This window comes from Verticillium dahliae, genomic scaffold, assembly GCF_000150675.1.
Source record: "Verticillium dahliae VdLs.17 supercont1.18 genomic scaffold, whole genome shotgun sequence".
NCBI classification, from domain to species: Eukaryota; Fungi; Ascomycota; class Sordariomycetes; order Glomerellales; family Plectosphaerellaceae; genus Verticillium; species Verticillium dahliae.
Genome location: NW_009276923.1, coordinates 398,767 through 413,592, shown reverse-complemented (window position 1 = coordinate 413,592; position 14,826 = coordinate 398,767). Strand labels below are relative to the sequence as shown.

Below are 14,826 nucleotides of genomic sequence, written 5' to 3'. Positions count from 1 at the left end.
TGCTACCGAAATCAGTCCCAGGAGGCGTTGCTTATCTCCCTTCTCTACCCATCATATCCTTATCGAACCGTTTTTCCACTCGTTTGCATCCAAGATCAAGATGATTAGGTTCTCCAAAAGCGATTTCATGGATTTTGAATTGCATCGCATTCTTTCTGCTGCACCTTTTGAGGGCTCCGAGATCGCCGAATTTCTCCAAGGAGCATCACTGGCAGCTCAGGGGCCAAAGCAATGGCACCAAGCCTGGAATAAGGCTGGAGAGCAAGCCGAGGCCATCGCGTATGAGGCAGCTCAGCTCGGCGATGCCGTTTCCGCGCGAAAGGCACATCTGCGTGCTTGCAACTACTTCCGAGCCAGCCAATACATGATGTTCAGAGAAGAACTGCCACGCATTCTGCCGATTTCTGAGCGCAGTGTGCATAACTTTCGAGCAGCCATTCCTCTGCTCGAGAACTGCGCCTCTGTAGAGACACTTGCCATACCGTATATGACAGATGACGGTGCCACTTACATGCTGCCTGGGTACCTCTACCTACCAGCCAAATCCAGGCGGCTTGCTGCACAGAACGAAACGCTAGTACGCAAAAGGCAACTCAACGGCTCAAACTTGGACGAGACAATTCGCAACGTGCCAATCATACTGGCAACTTGTGGCGCCGACTCCACGCAGGAGGAGCATTATTTTATGGTAGCCTGCGCCGCCGTCGAGCGCGGTTATGCTGCTCTCAGCTTCGAGGGTCCGGGCCAAGGCCTTGTTCTCCGTAAGCATGGGCTGCCGTTTCGACCTGACTGGGAAGTGGTTGTGGGTGCTGTGCTCGACTACCTCTTTGAGCTCGTCAAGACGCAAGACCGGCTTCACTGCCTTGACACCTCGCGAATCGGCATCACAGGAGCAAGTATGGGTGGTTATCTGGCACTTCGCGGCGCGTCGGACCCAAGAATATCTGCTTGTGTTAGCATTGATCCTTTCTACAGCCTGTGGGATTTTGTCAAGGCGCGTATGCCGGGGGGCCTCATGGGACTGTGGGAGAGCGGCTGGATCTCCGACTCGGTACTCAACGGTGTTGCTAGCATCGGCCGCATGCTAGGCACATTCCAGGATAAGTGGGAGTTGGAAAACTCCAAATGGATGTTTGGCATTGATATTCCGTCAGAGATGTTTCGCAGAGTGATGCACTTCACTCTTGGGGAGGTGCCACCCCTGGGTCGAGAGCGAAGCCTAGGCGGGGCGTCAGACGATCAGCAAGGATTCCTCCATCGCATCAAGTGTCCCGTTCTGGTTTCTGGAGCAGGTCAAAGTCTGTACTTCAAAACGCTTGGAGACACTACCAAGCAAATACAGACCGAACTGGTCAATGTGCCGGACTCAGACAAGGTAGTGTGGTTTTCTGAGGAACCAGGAGAGGGTGGGATTCAGGCTAAGATTGGAGCTTTTGGCTTGGCCCACATGCGGACTTTTGAATTCTTGGACAAAAGCTTTGGGATCCATCGCCAGGCATTGTGAGAGTTGAGCAAATAATTGATTATGTTATGCAGCAGAAGATTGAATGATCATATGTTCTTGGTAGTGAATAGCAGTAGAAGTAGAAGGATGGCTCTATCAAAGACTCCGGGTATCCATTCCGCAACTTTTACCTGTGCCAACAAGCTTAGAGTACATCCGCGCCGTAGATAACAGCAGACTGCTATGGGGTTCAATGGTGTTGGCCTTCACGGACGACGAAAACTTGTTAATGACTATAGTCTCGACGACTTTACTCGGGACAGGCCCATAAACCCGGGGATCTAACAAACAGTAGATACCAACTTCTCGCCGGAGACCTTTTGCATCTTCAAATCATCCAGACCCTTTAAGATCGAGTTCCAACCCCCGGCCAGCATTCTGATGGGATGGGGCAAAAGGTGCCCTTCGTCGATCAATCTCTGGCAGACGGGCCTCCACTCGAATCCTAGTTTGACATGTTCAGGAACGACGGGAAATGTGTAGCCTTTTCCAAGATCAATAGGTCTGCCGACCATTGTCATCCCCATGACCCACTCCCGTTTGACAACACTTCGTAGGCCTGGAAGATCAGGAATCCGTTCAATGGCCGTGTACTTGCCACCCATGCGGCCAAGTGCTTCGTGGCAGATCTTGACGCTGGACGGGGACGTAATGCAGTCAACGGCGTACTTAAGCCTGTTATTTGTGTGGGACTTGATGTCCGCAGCGCAAGTTGGAGAATGGTAATCGAAAACAGTCTCTGCGCCTCTCGACCTGACTAGCTCAAAGTTGTGGGGCGAACAGGTCGCAATAGGGACATGTCCGGACCTTTCAGGTGGTTTCAAGTCAGTGTTTTGTCTTGTCGAAAGGAATGACGATCAAAGTTGAGAGCCGGAGTTCAAGAAAATGCTACGTGAGAGAGAACAAAAACGTACAACTTGAGCAATTGGATGATCATGGCACCACTGGCGGTGCTCCCACCATAAACGAGCACTGTAGCAGGGTCCTCGGGGCCCTTGTTGAAGGGTAATGGTCTCAGCCCCAGCGAGCCGTAAATGACCACTGCAGCCGTGGTGATGCATGCACCTCCAATACTCGCCGCTGTTTCGTAGGACATGGAGTCTGGAATCCGGACGACTTCGAGCTCAAATGTCGGCACATACTCCTGAAAAGCCCCCGACTGGTGGTTCGACGGGTTTCCGCCCTGAACGGCGCCAAACACACGGTCGCCGACCTTCCACTGTGTCACAGCTGTGCCGACAGCTACGACATCCCCTGCAAAGTCCGTACCGTCGACGGCTCCTGGGGATGGAAAAGCTGCATACATCTTGAAATCGCTGGGATTGAGAGCTACAGACCGGGTCCGAATGAGGATCATGTTGTCGGCCGTGATGCGAGGCACAGGCACATCCTTCGCGATACCTAGTTGGAGATCTGGCTGCGTGATGATGGCTGTCTGCGTAGGAGGCGGCGTGAATTGCGTATGAACAGCCATGATGGTAAAATTGGTGGTGGGTAGGTCGGTAGGTCGGTAGAGCGCTGGAGCTTTGTTGCAGGAGCCAGAGATGCTTCTGTGTTTTACCCCTTTGACTTGGACATGAACGCAACCTAGGTAGCTGAGAGGGAATCGTGACTCTTCCTTCAATGTACCAGACACTCGACCGCCCAGTCCCGGCCGAGCCTTCCATCCTACAAGCCGGCGGTTCGCGCCCGTCTGAATATGGTCCTACCACCCAAGTTCGGTGTAAATCTCCATATTGGGAAGGGCTGTGATCCAGCTGGGTTCTGGGCCGAAGAACAGCATAGGCTGCATAACCCCCTGAAGGATGAATGAAGCACAGCGCGTGTGTGCACCGAAAGTCGGCCGCCGTCCTGTCGTTCACGGGTCTTGTTTCACCGATTCGGCCAACCTTCAGGGGCCGTTTTCCCAACCTACAGGCCCTCGGCGACAGCCTACGAGAAACTGTTCAGCGTGCCGAGCTGAAAATAGAGAAGAATCTGAGGGATAGAATTGTGTTCTTATGAGCGGAACAGTACCAGCGAATTGTCATTTGCTACACAGCGAATCGACAGCTCCGTTGTTCCCCAGATTGCACTTCTCGACATCTGCCAACCCAAACTTTGCATTGCGCTTAGATCGCAGATTACTGCTATTGATTATATTTTCCTCGTTTCAGGCAATTAAAAAATGGCAGCGCCCGCTGAGAAGTCACTCAAGGACATGACAGGCCAGTGGTTTGTCGCCACTAAGCTGTGTGAGGGCTTCGAGCAGTACCTCAGCCTGCAAGGTCTCCCCTGGTGGAAGCGTCAGGTAAGCTCGATATACCCTCTCTCCCAATACATTCTTCGTGTGTTGCTTCTAACTTTACATCCACACCCTCACAGTTTCTTCATATTCTCACAGTCAAGGAAACCCACACCCAATACGTAGACTCGGAAGGCATCACCCACATCGACGTGGCCCTGAGTATCAGCGGTGGGTTCGGCGGGAACTCTGAGAACCGTATCATCGACAACAAGAAGCACGCCGTCGAGACGGAGATGCTAGGCACCCTATATGAGCAGTGCCGCTGGGCCAACCTCGAAGAAGTGGACGATGACCCTTGGCTCAAGGAAGGTTGGGTTTACACCAAAGACGAACGCGAGAACGGCGGGGCCGGGCCCAACGGAGAGTTGCACATTGAGAGCCGGGGCACCAATTCCAGCGGCAGCTTCTCGACCGTTGGCCTCTGGGGCTTTATCGAAATCAACGGCGCGCGCTATCATTGCCGCAAGGCCATCTGCCGGAAGGGCAAGGAGAAGGCCCGCGTGCTTGGAGTCTACGGCTATGTAGGGCCGGCTGAGAAGTGAGGTGCATATCTGGCTTATTTCCAATTGTGTTGATGTTTAAATTTATCTATGCAAGACGTAGCCCTTTTCCTCGCAAGACAAAAATGCTAGAGAAATGTTGCGAGGCACCTTTGACTCGTCGTGAGGACAAATCCTTATGAGCCATGACTCCAGTGACAGCAATTTCGGGGCGAGGTATCAGCGACATGCACACTAGCAATGACCCAAAGCGCCAGTAGTCATTTGATTCACCTTGGCTGCAAAGCTCTTCCTAGACCTCCCAGGGCACCCACATGCAGCGAAGGCACGCCGGCCACACTCAGCAGCATCTGGCGAGCACTGCCAATCTCGCCTGCAACCGAGCCGGCTCTCTTGACAAGTTCAGATCCGACGTCCTCCGCGAAATCCGGGAACCGTCCGCCAGCGGCACGCCTAGACAGATCGCCACTGTTCCAGCAGCCCAAAACGTCACGCAGCTGATCGAATAATTCCGAGGCCATCATAACGATAAGCAACATCTGCATGGCTATGGCCGAGGCGGCAGGAGGCGCGAAGGAGCCGATGCGCAGCTCGGGCAGGAGCACGGTCTTGCCGTCGGGCGTGACGGGCGTGATGTTATGGTTGACGCATCCCCTCATGTGACCGAAAATGACCTCGTAAATGTCGAAGACGCGGTTGGAGCACGACATTATGAGCAGTAAGGTGCCCTGGTCGGAGACGAGGTCCGACACTGGCCCGTCGCGTGGATACAGTGTCCTCAAAAGATCGATGAGCGATTGTGTCATGCGGAATGTCTCATCAATCGCGAAAAGGCGACCCTCAAGTGATGGGACCTTGTCTGATGCCACCATTGTGACGGGCGGGAGGGCAGCAGAATGCTCGTACAGGCGGACGTTGAGGTCGGCCAGCCTGCGCACAGGATGTACAATGTCCACGGCGCCTGAGCGGATTTCGCCAGTCGGGGTTGGGGGCGAGATCATTGCAGGGTCCATTTGCACCTCAGCGTCGCGGTCACTCGCGTCCAAAGTCATATCGACCACCTCTTCCGAGACCAGCGAGGAGGGAATCACGGGAGCCGATATCTTGGGTTCCTCGTCAACAACGGTTAACGGGGCGCCAGGGGGCCAAAAGTTTGCCAATTCCATGGGGAAATTCCATTCTGACGAGTTTGAAGACGCAGAGGTCGAGCCCAGACTGGAAAAGTCCATGTCAAGCAGAGCAGACAAGTCCGTGAGGCCGGGGGATTTGGAACTGGACAGGCTCGTACTCCTGTCGCTGGGACTGACGCCGGAGTCAAGGCCAGCGTTGAAATCATTGAGTCCAGCGGCGGCAAAGGGCAGAGACGAGTATGGATCGATGACATGATCCGGGCGCGGTGTCTCAGGCAGACGATGAGGTTTGCTTTGTGTATCCGCCAACGAAGGTTCTGTCGTCACTGTCGTCAATGGTACCGGGAGTTCCAACGATAGATCTTGAGGCTCTGGCCTCATTCCCACATCGCAGTTCTCATGGTTGCTATGTGTATTGCGGCGCTGTCGCGGACTGAAGATGCATGCGGTTCTCAAACGGCTGCATCGTGCACAAATGCCTTGGCCGTCCTGGCGTTGGCATCGGAGCTTTTGAGAATGGCAGCGATCGCACGCGAGGCGGTTCTGGGGGTTGGCCTCCCTCCGCACAGGCATGATGACGAACACGGTAGGGAGATGCTGAGGGTTGGAAAATCATGCGGCTATCACTGCGCGTGCGGGTGAAAAGGTTCGATGTATAGCGTGAGCAGATGTCAAGGTGAGGGGGATCAGGCAAAGTGGGGTCTTCAGAGGCAGAGAGGCACAGTCAAAAGCATCAGCATACCAATGAGCAAGCGCCGTCAGCCGTCAGCTGTTTACCTACCAACCAACCTGGGTACAGTTACCTATAGGGAGTAGTCTGTGCGAGACGAACTACCAACAAAGGAGGTTTCGTCATGTAAACACATTCAGCCGGGCGGATGGGCGCATACCGTTGCTCCTGTCGCCTGGAAAGGACAAAAACGCCGAACGTGGGGGCCAGGTCAAAACGCCGAACGTACATGAAAGCACACAGGGTCTCGTTTCGCCGAACTATGGGAATCACAACTTCGGGGGCGCTTCCAACATGGAAGATCTGCTATGGGACTCGGCGATTTGAAGTTTCCGCTGATTTCGGCCGATGGAAGATTGATGGAGCAACTGTCCTCTCACTTTCGGTGCTTGTGCCGCCTTTGTGACTGCTCAGTCTTAAGGGGCGCACGATTTTGTTGAAGAGCCTCAGCCGTCCACCCCAAATTCACTTATGTTATTCGTGGGACAGTTGTGCTAGACAATCTTGCCATATCCCTTTCCCTCCCCTTCCTTCTGATTTTCAGCACATCCACCACCTTTGTCAAGATATGGCTACCAAAACCAAAGGCGACACCGAGGGCGATGCTCCTGATATCACGGTGGCTTCTCGAGACGCCTTCGAGTCCGACCAGTCGAATTCAGGCGACAAACAAAACTCGTCCATCTCTGGAGATGGCGTTCAGCAGCCGACCAAGGATAAGAATGAAGAGGAAGACTTTGCCAAGGGCAAGTCATGGCGGTTCTGGGCCATATTCCCAGCCATCATGTTCACTACGCTGCTCTCAGCCATCGAGGTGACTGTTCTCTCCACAGCCATGCCTACAATTGTGCACGAGCTCGACGTCGGCAATAGCTACGCCTGGATCATCAACTCTTTTCTCCTCACAAGCACCGCATTTCTGCCCGTCATTGGGCAGCTCGCCGACGCCTGGGGCCGCCGGTGGCCTACCATCATCAGCGTTGCCATCTTCACAGTTGGCAGCGGCATCTGCGGTGGCGCCAATAACGCGGAGACGCTCATTGTAGGCCGTGCTATCCAAGGTCTCGGCAGTGGCGGTCTCAACATGCTCATCGATTTGATCATTTGTGATCTCATTCCCCTGCGTGAGCGTGGCAAGTTCATCGGCCTCGTCAATCTTGTTTTCGCCGTCGGCCTCTTCACGGGGCCGTTCATCGGTGGTAGCATCGTCCAGCACACTTCGTGGCGTTGGGTCTTCTGGATCAGCGTGCCAATCGGTGGCGTGTCGCTTTTGATGTTGTACGCCTTCCTTCGCGTCAACTATGTTCACGCTCCCTTCAAAGAGCGCGTCAAGACCATTGACTACATCGGCAACATCATGGTTCTCGGCTCTACGACAGCCATCCTGTATGCCCTCACCTATGCCGGTACCGAATACGCCTGGACTGACGGCCGCGTGCTGGCGCCACTGATCATCGGTCTCGCCGGCATGGTTGCTTTCCATTCGTACGAAGCTTCGAGATTCTGTAGCCATCCGACGATCCCACCTCACCTTTTCGGCAATCGCACGTCCTCCATCGCTTTCCTCATCACTTTCCTCCATGCCCTAATGACACTATGGACACTGTACTTCCTGCCCGTCTACTTCCAGGCCGTGCAGCTCGTTTCACCGAGCCGCTCAGGAGTACAGATCCTGCCCACCGTCTGCGCCATGATCCCACCGGCACTGATTGCCGGCCAATACCTCAGTCGCACAGGTAGATACAAGCTCCTGCACGTCGTCGGCAGCATCTTCATGGCCGCCGGCCTCGGCAGCTTCGCAGCCCTGAACCGAGACTCGAGCACGGCGGCATGGGTCTGCCTCCAGATGATCCCGTCGTTCGGCAACGGACTGCTGACGACGTCGCTGCTGCCAGCCGTGCAGGCGTGCCTCACAGACGAGGACAACGCATCGTCGACGTCGACCTGGGCGTACGTTCGCAGCTACGGCGCCATCTGGGGCGTGACGATCCCGGCGACGACGTTCAACAACATCTTCTCGCGGAACCTGTGGAAGATTTCTGACCCCGCTGTGCGCGCCGCTCTCGGCGGCGGCAATGCCTATTCGTATGCCGCGCGCGACTTTATCAAGTCGTTCCCCGTCGAGGCGCAGAACGAGATTCGCGAGGTTTATACGGACGCCCTACGTATCTCGTGGGCCGTGGCGGCGGGCATCATGGGCTTGGCTGTTGTGTTTTCGTTCTTTGAGAAGGACGTTGCGCTGAGAGCATCGCTGCAGACGCAGTTTGGCATCAAGGAGGAGCAAAAGGAGAAAGACGAGGAGGCATCGAAGCCGGGGGAGAAATAGGGCACCATGCTGGTCGTCTGGTAGTGTTGAAGGTCACCAGCGAACTGCTTCGGATATCTTCGATCTTTTCTGTCCGTCCTTGGGGATTCAAGTATACGATCGACACTTGACAGTGAGTGCAGGCAAGATGCAGAGAAGTAGAGCAGAGTGAAGAAAAACGTGTAATGTGCCACCAGGACGGACTTAGCAAGTGCGCCAAAAGCCGTCATGACGAAGAAAAGAATGCTTTGAGTTTTACAAATCGTTAAAGTGTTTTCATGGCGACTGTCTATCTTGAGTCATTTCACCCTACGTTGCATACGGATGGATGGGGCCAGACGTGGATAGGAAGTGTCGGAGCGTGGTTTAGAACAGAGGGAAGAGGTCTTCCGCACGTATTTCGCAGGTGATGGAATATAGGTAGGGGGTTGGAACACATCTGAATTCTGGCCTTCCGCAGCTTGGAGTGCCCTCCGCAGCCTATATGTATACGTTTCTCGTAGCCCCTAGCCCCTGACCGACCCCCTGCATGGCGGCTCCGCAGAGTCGCTTGACAATGATTTTCTCTGTGGCACATTGCTTGGGCTGGTCGTTGAGCTGGTTGTGCTCTGTCGCCGGTTGGCATTTTTCATGTTGGTATCGTGCTTCATGCGACTGAGCTATTGATTCGGCGGCGATTGTCCCCTTTTCTAACTAAGCTAAGTTCAAGTAGGTTCGTCAGAGATGTTGAAGTTCTCCAACTTCTGCTGTAATTGACGAATGGCAAGGTCGCGATCATCCTCCACTTTCCGCGCATCGTCTATTCTCCCGGCTCTCTCGAGGATCCTGCGATAATGTATCAAGGAATTCACCGTCCAGTCCGACCATCTTCCAAAAGTTTCGATGCTGGCCAGTATAGCTCGCAGAGCCGACTCCCTGGCAAGTTCCACTAGGCCCTCGGCCTCGTCGATCCTAGAGATAAGCATGTGGACGGCTGGCAGCATTTCCTTGTGGTCTAGATCGCCATCATGCATCGCAAGCACCTCCGTTGCCATGAGACGTCCTGAGCGGAGATCTCCCAGCTTGACGTAGGCAGCAGCCAGCGCCTTCTTCAGGTTTGCATGGTCCTTGCATTGTGTATGACCCTGTGCCTCAGCCGCAAGAACCATACACTGACCCATGGTGACAACTTCAGTAGGACTAACTAGGTCATAACAGAGGAGCCGGTCCATGGCGTCCGACAGCATGTCCTGAACGATGGGAAAGGCGGCACCGAGGGTCTTGTGTATGAGGTTGATGTATGCAAGAAGCATTCGGCTCGCATGCCTGACGATGTCTTGTGGGCTCAAATGGCGCATGAGCAACAGCATGCGGCGGAGGGGATGGGATGAGATGGCCCAAGGGAGTCGTTCAGAGACGCAACATAAGGCTTGTATAAGCCATTGGGAATACTCGGGATGGCCGCGAGCAAAATACAACACGGATGTGTACAAGAAGGGAAACAATAGCGGATCCTGGCGTGCAAGTTGTCGTGAACTTTGAGCGATGAAGATGTGGAGGAAACGATGAGCCTCGGCGTTCTTCCCTTCCTGCAGGACCCAGGTAGCGGACATGACGGAACTGCACCAACCCGGCACAATAGTCTCATTCTTGAGTCCGTCTCCCTCATCTCGTTGCCAGTGACCGGGCTCGCATGAACCTCTCACGTATGATTGGAGGAGGTGCATATAGTAGTCTGGTAGAAGGACGTCGGTAGGCGGACTTGGCATGACATGGGATGCGAGTTCGATCGTGTCTCTGTAGGGTGCCATTGTCGTATTCAGGGGCTGCAGAACACGACCAGCAAGAAGTTCCCTTCTGCTTTTGGGTAACCTCTGCAAGTATCGCCTCCTCTTCTTCTGATAGTCCAGCTGGCTCTCGGGGCGAGATGAAGGCCTCAGAGCGTGCTCGTGTTGCAATGCATCAAGAACACGCGGTATCGTCATGTTTTTTCTGATACCCCATTGCGTAAATCGCGATTTGTACATTTTTGTACTAGTACACATGGTCAGCAAGTAAGTTCCATCATGATTGGTCGCGGAGGTAGACATACCTCGCATGAAGTCCATACTCCAGACGCATACGCTCCATCAGCCTCGGCAGTGTCAAGCCTTGATCAAGGTAGAGCTCCGTAATCGTCACGCGCAAGTCATCCCAGCTCAAGGCAGGCATGCTGCTCTGCGGAACTGTGCTGGCGAAACCCTCCATCTCTGCTCTGTGCGGTGCGGCAATCTGAAGGCACGGTTGGGTCAGAGATGTCTGGACTATAGGCACAGAAGGTGCTCACGGGAATTTCAAGCTGCGGAAGATAGTTCCCTTTATAAGTACTCTGTAAAGGTGGTCCTCTTAAAGGCTCAGCTGAATTTGGTTCTGCTCGTGCATCCCCGGCTCCGGGGGTTTTTCTATTGAACACCTTATTTATCACTTAAGCTTGAGAGGGCAGCCAAATATTTTGCCATGATCGGCAAGGTGACATCGCCATCGCCACCACCAGACTCGGCGTCGAGGAATGAGGCGCAGTCTGTTTCTTCAGCTATTTTTGCCGGTAGGGAGGGGTGGTCTGACAGTCCTGGGGAGTCTCAATACTCATCTCTCTCTGGATTCGAGGTCATCATTCACCTAAAGTGGTGAAAGGGGAGTCGGTCAGTACCCGGCCAGCAGCTGTGACAGGTGGACGCACATCAAACTTGCACTTTCGACCCTCGCCCGACGAAAGGAGGCCGCCTTGGCATTATTGCCTGTTTTCTTTGACACTGAAGCCTAAGACACCTTCACTGCATGGTGTAAGATGCACTTTAGTGCGGGGGGGATGACTGGTGGCCCAACAAGTCCACACCGAGGCTGTGGGCAAGGGTTCTCGAATGAACAGGTCTGGAACATGTCCAACTCAAGAAAGCAGAGGAGAATAAATGCAGGTTGGGCCAGGGAAAGGGTGTCACACGACATGTGATCACATCCGTCACAGCGAACCACACAGGGCGACGCAGCCTTGTGAAATAGGTACCTTAGTGGACGTGAGATTCCTTCAACCAAAGATTTGCGATGTCCAATCTATATTGGAAGAAATTTGTGACCAAGTCATCTCATGATGGGACACGATTGGGCGAGCGATGTCAACGCCTTTGAATGCACATAAGTTCTTTGCATTGCCACCTTGTCTGCCTCTTTTGGGCCGACTGCCTCGGTGCTCCTTCGCCGTGACACACGAACGATGCTGCAAGGCCCGAGGATCAACTCCAGCATGCTCGATGAAGGACTTCATCCAGGTGGATTAGGAATAATTGGCAGGGCGCTCTCAATGCGAAGTACGCGCTTGGCTTGACATAAGTAGGACGACACTGCACGAAATACGCAAAGCAATGATCGATCTGTCCATCAACACTCCTCTCTCTCATACTCTACATGCACCAGATTCATCGCTTTCCACAGCTACCAGTGACTGCAATTTCGACCTCTCACTCATCGTTTCCACACCATGACCCGGGCTGAGGTTTTCCGGTCTCTCACGCCCTATTATGACAGCCAACACGGCCTCATCTTGGATCTTGGCCACAGGTTTGGCGCCTATCAAGAGGCCCTCCATGACACCGCCACACCACCCCACCGGCTGAGACAGGCTTGTGCCAATCTCATCGAAGACATCAACGATGATCTTGTGTCCCTCGGCTTTGGGGTCAGGGTCCAAGAGAACAGCAAGCTCAGCTCAGACCGGGCCGTCGCCGATCTGCGTCGCATCCGGGTCAGCATTTGCGCAGTCATGTCGCCAGATAATACGATGCCGATCTACTTCTACATCGGCGTGGCCACGGGCATCCTGCTTGCTGGCGCGAGGAACAAGGACAGCAAAGTCAGAGCCAAGAAGACCCTGCACGATATCAACATGTTTGCCTTGGACATGAAAATAAACCACGAAGCCCTCTGTGACGAGTTGCAGGCACTGGTTCTGGGGTCACACCCGACAATGGCCCTGAACTTTGTCAAGATGCGGTTGCAGCATTTGCACAGTGACGACAAGGTCATCTTCGTCACGTCCGATCCAGGCGGCCGAAAGCTCTCTGACGCCCAGAGGGGGTTCGGAGCTGACAAGACGGCCGATCAGCGAACAGAGCCTCAAGAGCACAAGCGGCAGACCCAACACCTCTCTGGCCACGGTGAAGCGCGAGGCGTCGCCATTCCGAACGAGGCAGGCCAGGTTGATGTTGTTCAAATGAAGGATCTTACAGACCTGATCCGGCTCATCAGCGTCTCGGGAACTCCCCTCGTCTCACAGTTCCTGCCCGAGCAGCAGACAGTCAGATGCAGCACCTCGCCAGTACCAACAAGCCGCCTGCGCGAGAGTTCCAGTGGACGACGAAGCCGCCGCCATCGCCAGGAAGACATTGCGAGTTTTTCAGAAGCATGCGATGAATACGGTGGCCATGGAGAAGAGTTTGAACTGCTCACAGTCAGGCACCGCTCCGTAGAACGCTCTGGATCAAGAAGATCTCGAACCGATAGTCGACGGCCTGAGAGAGGATATGATGATCACCACGCAGACTGCCACTACTACCGAAGCAGCGTGCGCCTCGGGAGACGGCGCCCGCGGCTTTAGCGAGGCGTACTGGAGGGCACCCGCTGTTGTTCAGGATCACTGAGCTTATGTGGATAGACCTGCCGCAGTCAAGGAGAACTTGGGGCTCCTCCCATTAGGTTTTTTTCTCTATAGTTTTCCTTTCCAAGTTTCTTTGGCGCGATTCGGAAGCAAAGTCTACTTGATAGGTTGTTTGTTGATCATTTCAGCGATTTCGTTGGCAACTTTTCATGTGGCAACGCGGGTTGTTGGTGACTGGCATCGAGTGCTGTTATATTCGTTTATGCTCGAATTGTTTTGGAAAAATGTTTATAAGAAAAAGGATAAGATAAAGAAGAAAAAAAAAGAAAGGAGAAGGAAGATGATTTAATCGACTTTTATTTTCATGTTCATATGTCCTGATCTCTCAATATGATAAGAACAGGGTGGAGACCACTGCCTCGCTGGGTAGAGGGTAGAGAGGCACCGCTGAGTCAGCAGTTGACGCAGCAACACCCGATTTGTTTATTGTAGTGGGCAGGTCTCTCTCCATCCCACGCGAAACATCAGCTCCAGCCATCAACAATCTCGACCATTTGCCACAACCCCTCGACGACACTTGCATCCGACATCATCACCACCATCGAGACCGCCATCATGGCCTACAACCCCCGGATGAGCATCATCCCCAACCACCAGACGCAGAACCGCGCGCGCAAGAAGGAGGATGAAGCCGACGCGTTCATGCGCCTCCCTGACAAGGAGATTGTCGGCTGCATAACGGACATCGGCATCCCCTTCTCCGTGGCCGACCTCCAGAAGCCCAACCCGCTGCAGGTGCAGATGATCTTTGAGTGGTTCGCCGAGCTGCTGCTCAACGCGACGCGCGAGACGGTGGAGCCGGCGATGCGCGCGGCGGCCGAGGACGTGTGCGGCGAGTACAGCGACGTGGTGCCGCCCGACACGCGCAACCTCATGGGGTTCTACGTGTCGCTGCGGCGGCTGCTGCTCGAGTGCGGCGTGGCCGACTTTAGCTTCAACGACCTCTACAAGCCGAGCTACGACCGGCTCGTCAAGATCTTCAGCTACCTCATCAACTTTGTGCGGTTCCGCGAGAGCCAGACGACGGTGATTGACGAGCACTTCAACAAGGCCGAGACGACCAAGGCGCGCATCGAGAGCCTCTACGGCGAGAACCACGCCATGGAGGCGCGGCTCGAGGAGATGAAGCGCACGCGGCGGGCGCGCGAGGCGCAGATGCGCGAGAAGACGCTGCGCAACGAGGAGCTCAAGAAGACGCTGCTCGAGCTGCGGCGCAACCAGGAGCGCGTGGCGGCGCGGCTCGAGGAGGCGCGGCTGCGCAAGACGGCGCTCGCGGCGCAGCTCGAGGACCGCACGGCGGCCAAGCTGGCGACGCGGCAGGAGAGCGCCAAGCTGCGGCCGTACGCGTCGCAGAGCCCGACGGCGCTGCAGGCGACGCTGACGGAGCTCAGCAACACGCTGGCGCACGAGCGCGCGCACATGGACGGCCTCGACCGGCGGTCGCGCGCGCTGCAGACGTCGGCCGACTCGTTCGCCGTCGTGTCGACCGACGTGGCCTCGTGGCGTCAAGGTGCTCGACGAGGGCCCCCGCCGAGGCTGGCCAAGGAGGACGACGAGAACCTGGCCAACGCCCCGCAGGCCGGACGCCCTGGCCGAAGCCCGGCAAGGACGTGGGCGAGGGGGAGCGCACGGGGGGCCGTGGGGGCGGGCCCCGGGCCGGGAGGGGCTAGAAGCCCTCCTTCTCGTCTTGTTTTTTTCTTA

At 55.1% G+C, this 14,826-nt stretch overlaps 8 protein-coding genes across 8 annotated transcripts; 5 read left to right on the top strand and 3 right to left on the bottom strand.

The window, feature by feature from the left end:
• Positions 1–100: 100 nt before the first annotated feature.
• On the top strand, positions 101–1,504 carry VDAG_07924 (dipeptidyl aminopeptidase/acylaminoacyl peptidase; the record flags this gene model as incomplete). Its single annotated transcript, XM_009652690.1, has 1 exon — positions 101–1,504. The coding sequence occupies one exon, from the start codon at positions 101–103 to the stop codon at positions 1,502–1,504; it is 1,404 nt and encodes a 467-aa protein (XP_009650985.1).
• A 281-nt stretch (positions 1,505–1,785) lies between these two features.
• VDAG_07923 (TOXD protein) lies at positions 1,786–2,978 on the bottom strand (the record flags this gene model as incomplete). Its single annotated transcript, XM_009652689.1, has 2 exons — positions 1,786–2,311; positions 2,419–2,978. The coding sequence occupies 2 exons, from the start codon at positions 2,976–2,978 to the stop codon at positions 1,786–1,788; spliced, it is 1,086 nt and encodes a 361-aa protein (XP_009650984.1).
• Positions 2,979–3,671: 693 nt separating this feature from the next.
• VDAG_07922 (uncharacterized protein) lies at positions 3,672–4,333 on the top strand (the record flags this gene model as incomplete). Its single annotated transcript, XM_009652688.1, has 2 exons — positions 3,672–3,794; positions 3,869–4,333. 2 exons carry the CDS (start codon positions 3,672–3,674, stop codon positions 4,331–4,333), a joined length of 588 nt encoding a protein of 195 aa, XP_009650983.1.
• Positions 4,334–4,560: 227 nt separating this feature from the next.
• VDAG_07921 (uncharacterized protein) lies at positions 4,561–5,994 on the bottom strand (the record flags this gene model as incomplete). Its single annotated transcript, XM_009652687.1, has 1 exon — positions 4,561–5,994. One exon carries the CDS (start codon positions 5,992–5,994, stop codon positions 4,561–4,563), a length of 1,434 nt encoding a protein of 477 aa, XP_009650982.1.
• A 725-nt stretch (positions 5,995–6,719) lies between these two features.
• VDAG_07920 (uncharacterized protein) lies at positions 6,720–8,477 on the top strand (the record flags this gene model as incomplete). The annotated part of the gene is made up of 1 exon (XM_009652686.1): positions 6,720–8,477. One exon carries the CDS (start codon positions 6,720–6,722, stop codon positions 8,475–8,477), a length of 1,758 nt encoding a protein of 585 aa, XP_009650981.1.
• A 683-nt stretch (positions 8,478–9,160) lies between these two features.
• On the bottom strand, positions 9,161–10,682 carry VDAG_07919 (uncharacterized protein; the record flags this gene model as incomplete). The annotated part of the gene is made up of 2 exons (XM_009652685.1): positions 9,161–10,469; positions 10,528–10,682. 2 exons carry the CDS (start codon positions 10,680–10,682, stop codon positions 9,161–9,163), a joined length of 1,464 nt encoding a protein of 487 aa, XP_009650980.1.
• Positions 10,683–11,949: 1,267 nt separating this feature from the next.
• On the top strand, positions 11,950–13,108 carry VDAG_07918 (uncharacterized protein; the record flags this gene model as incomplete). The annotated part of the gene is made up of 2 exons (XM_009652684.1): positions 11,950–12,970; positions 13,032–13,108. 2 exons carry the CDS (start codon positions 11,950–11,952, stop codon positions 13,106–13,108), a joined length of 1,098 nt encoding a protein of 365 aa, XP_009650979.1.
• A 572-nt stretch (positions 13,109–13,680) lies between these two features.
• VDAG_07917 (kinetochore protein nuf2) lies at positions 13,681–14,795 on the top strand (the record flags this gene model as incomplete). The annotated part of the gene is made up of 2 exons (XM_009652683.1): positions 13,681–14,635; positions 14,704–14,795. 2 exons carry the CDS (start codon positions 13,681–13,683, stop codon positions 14,793–14,795), a joined length of 1,047 nt encoding a protein of 348 aa, XP_009650978.1.
• Positions 14,796–14,826: the final 31 nt, after the last annotated feature.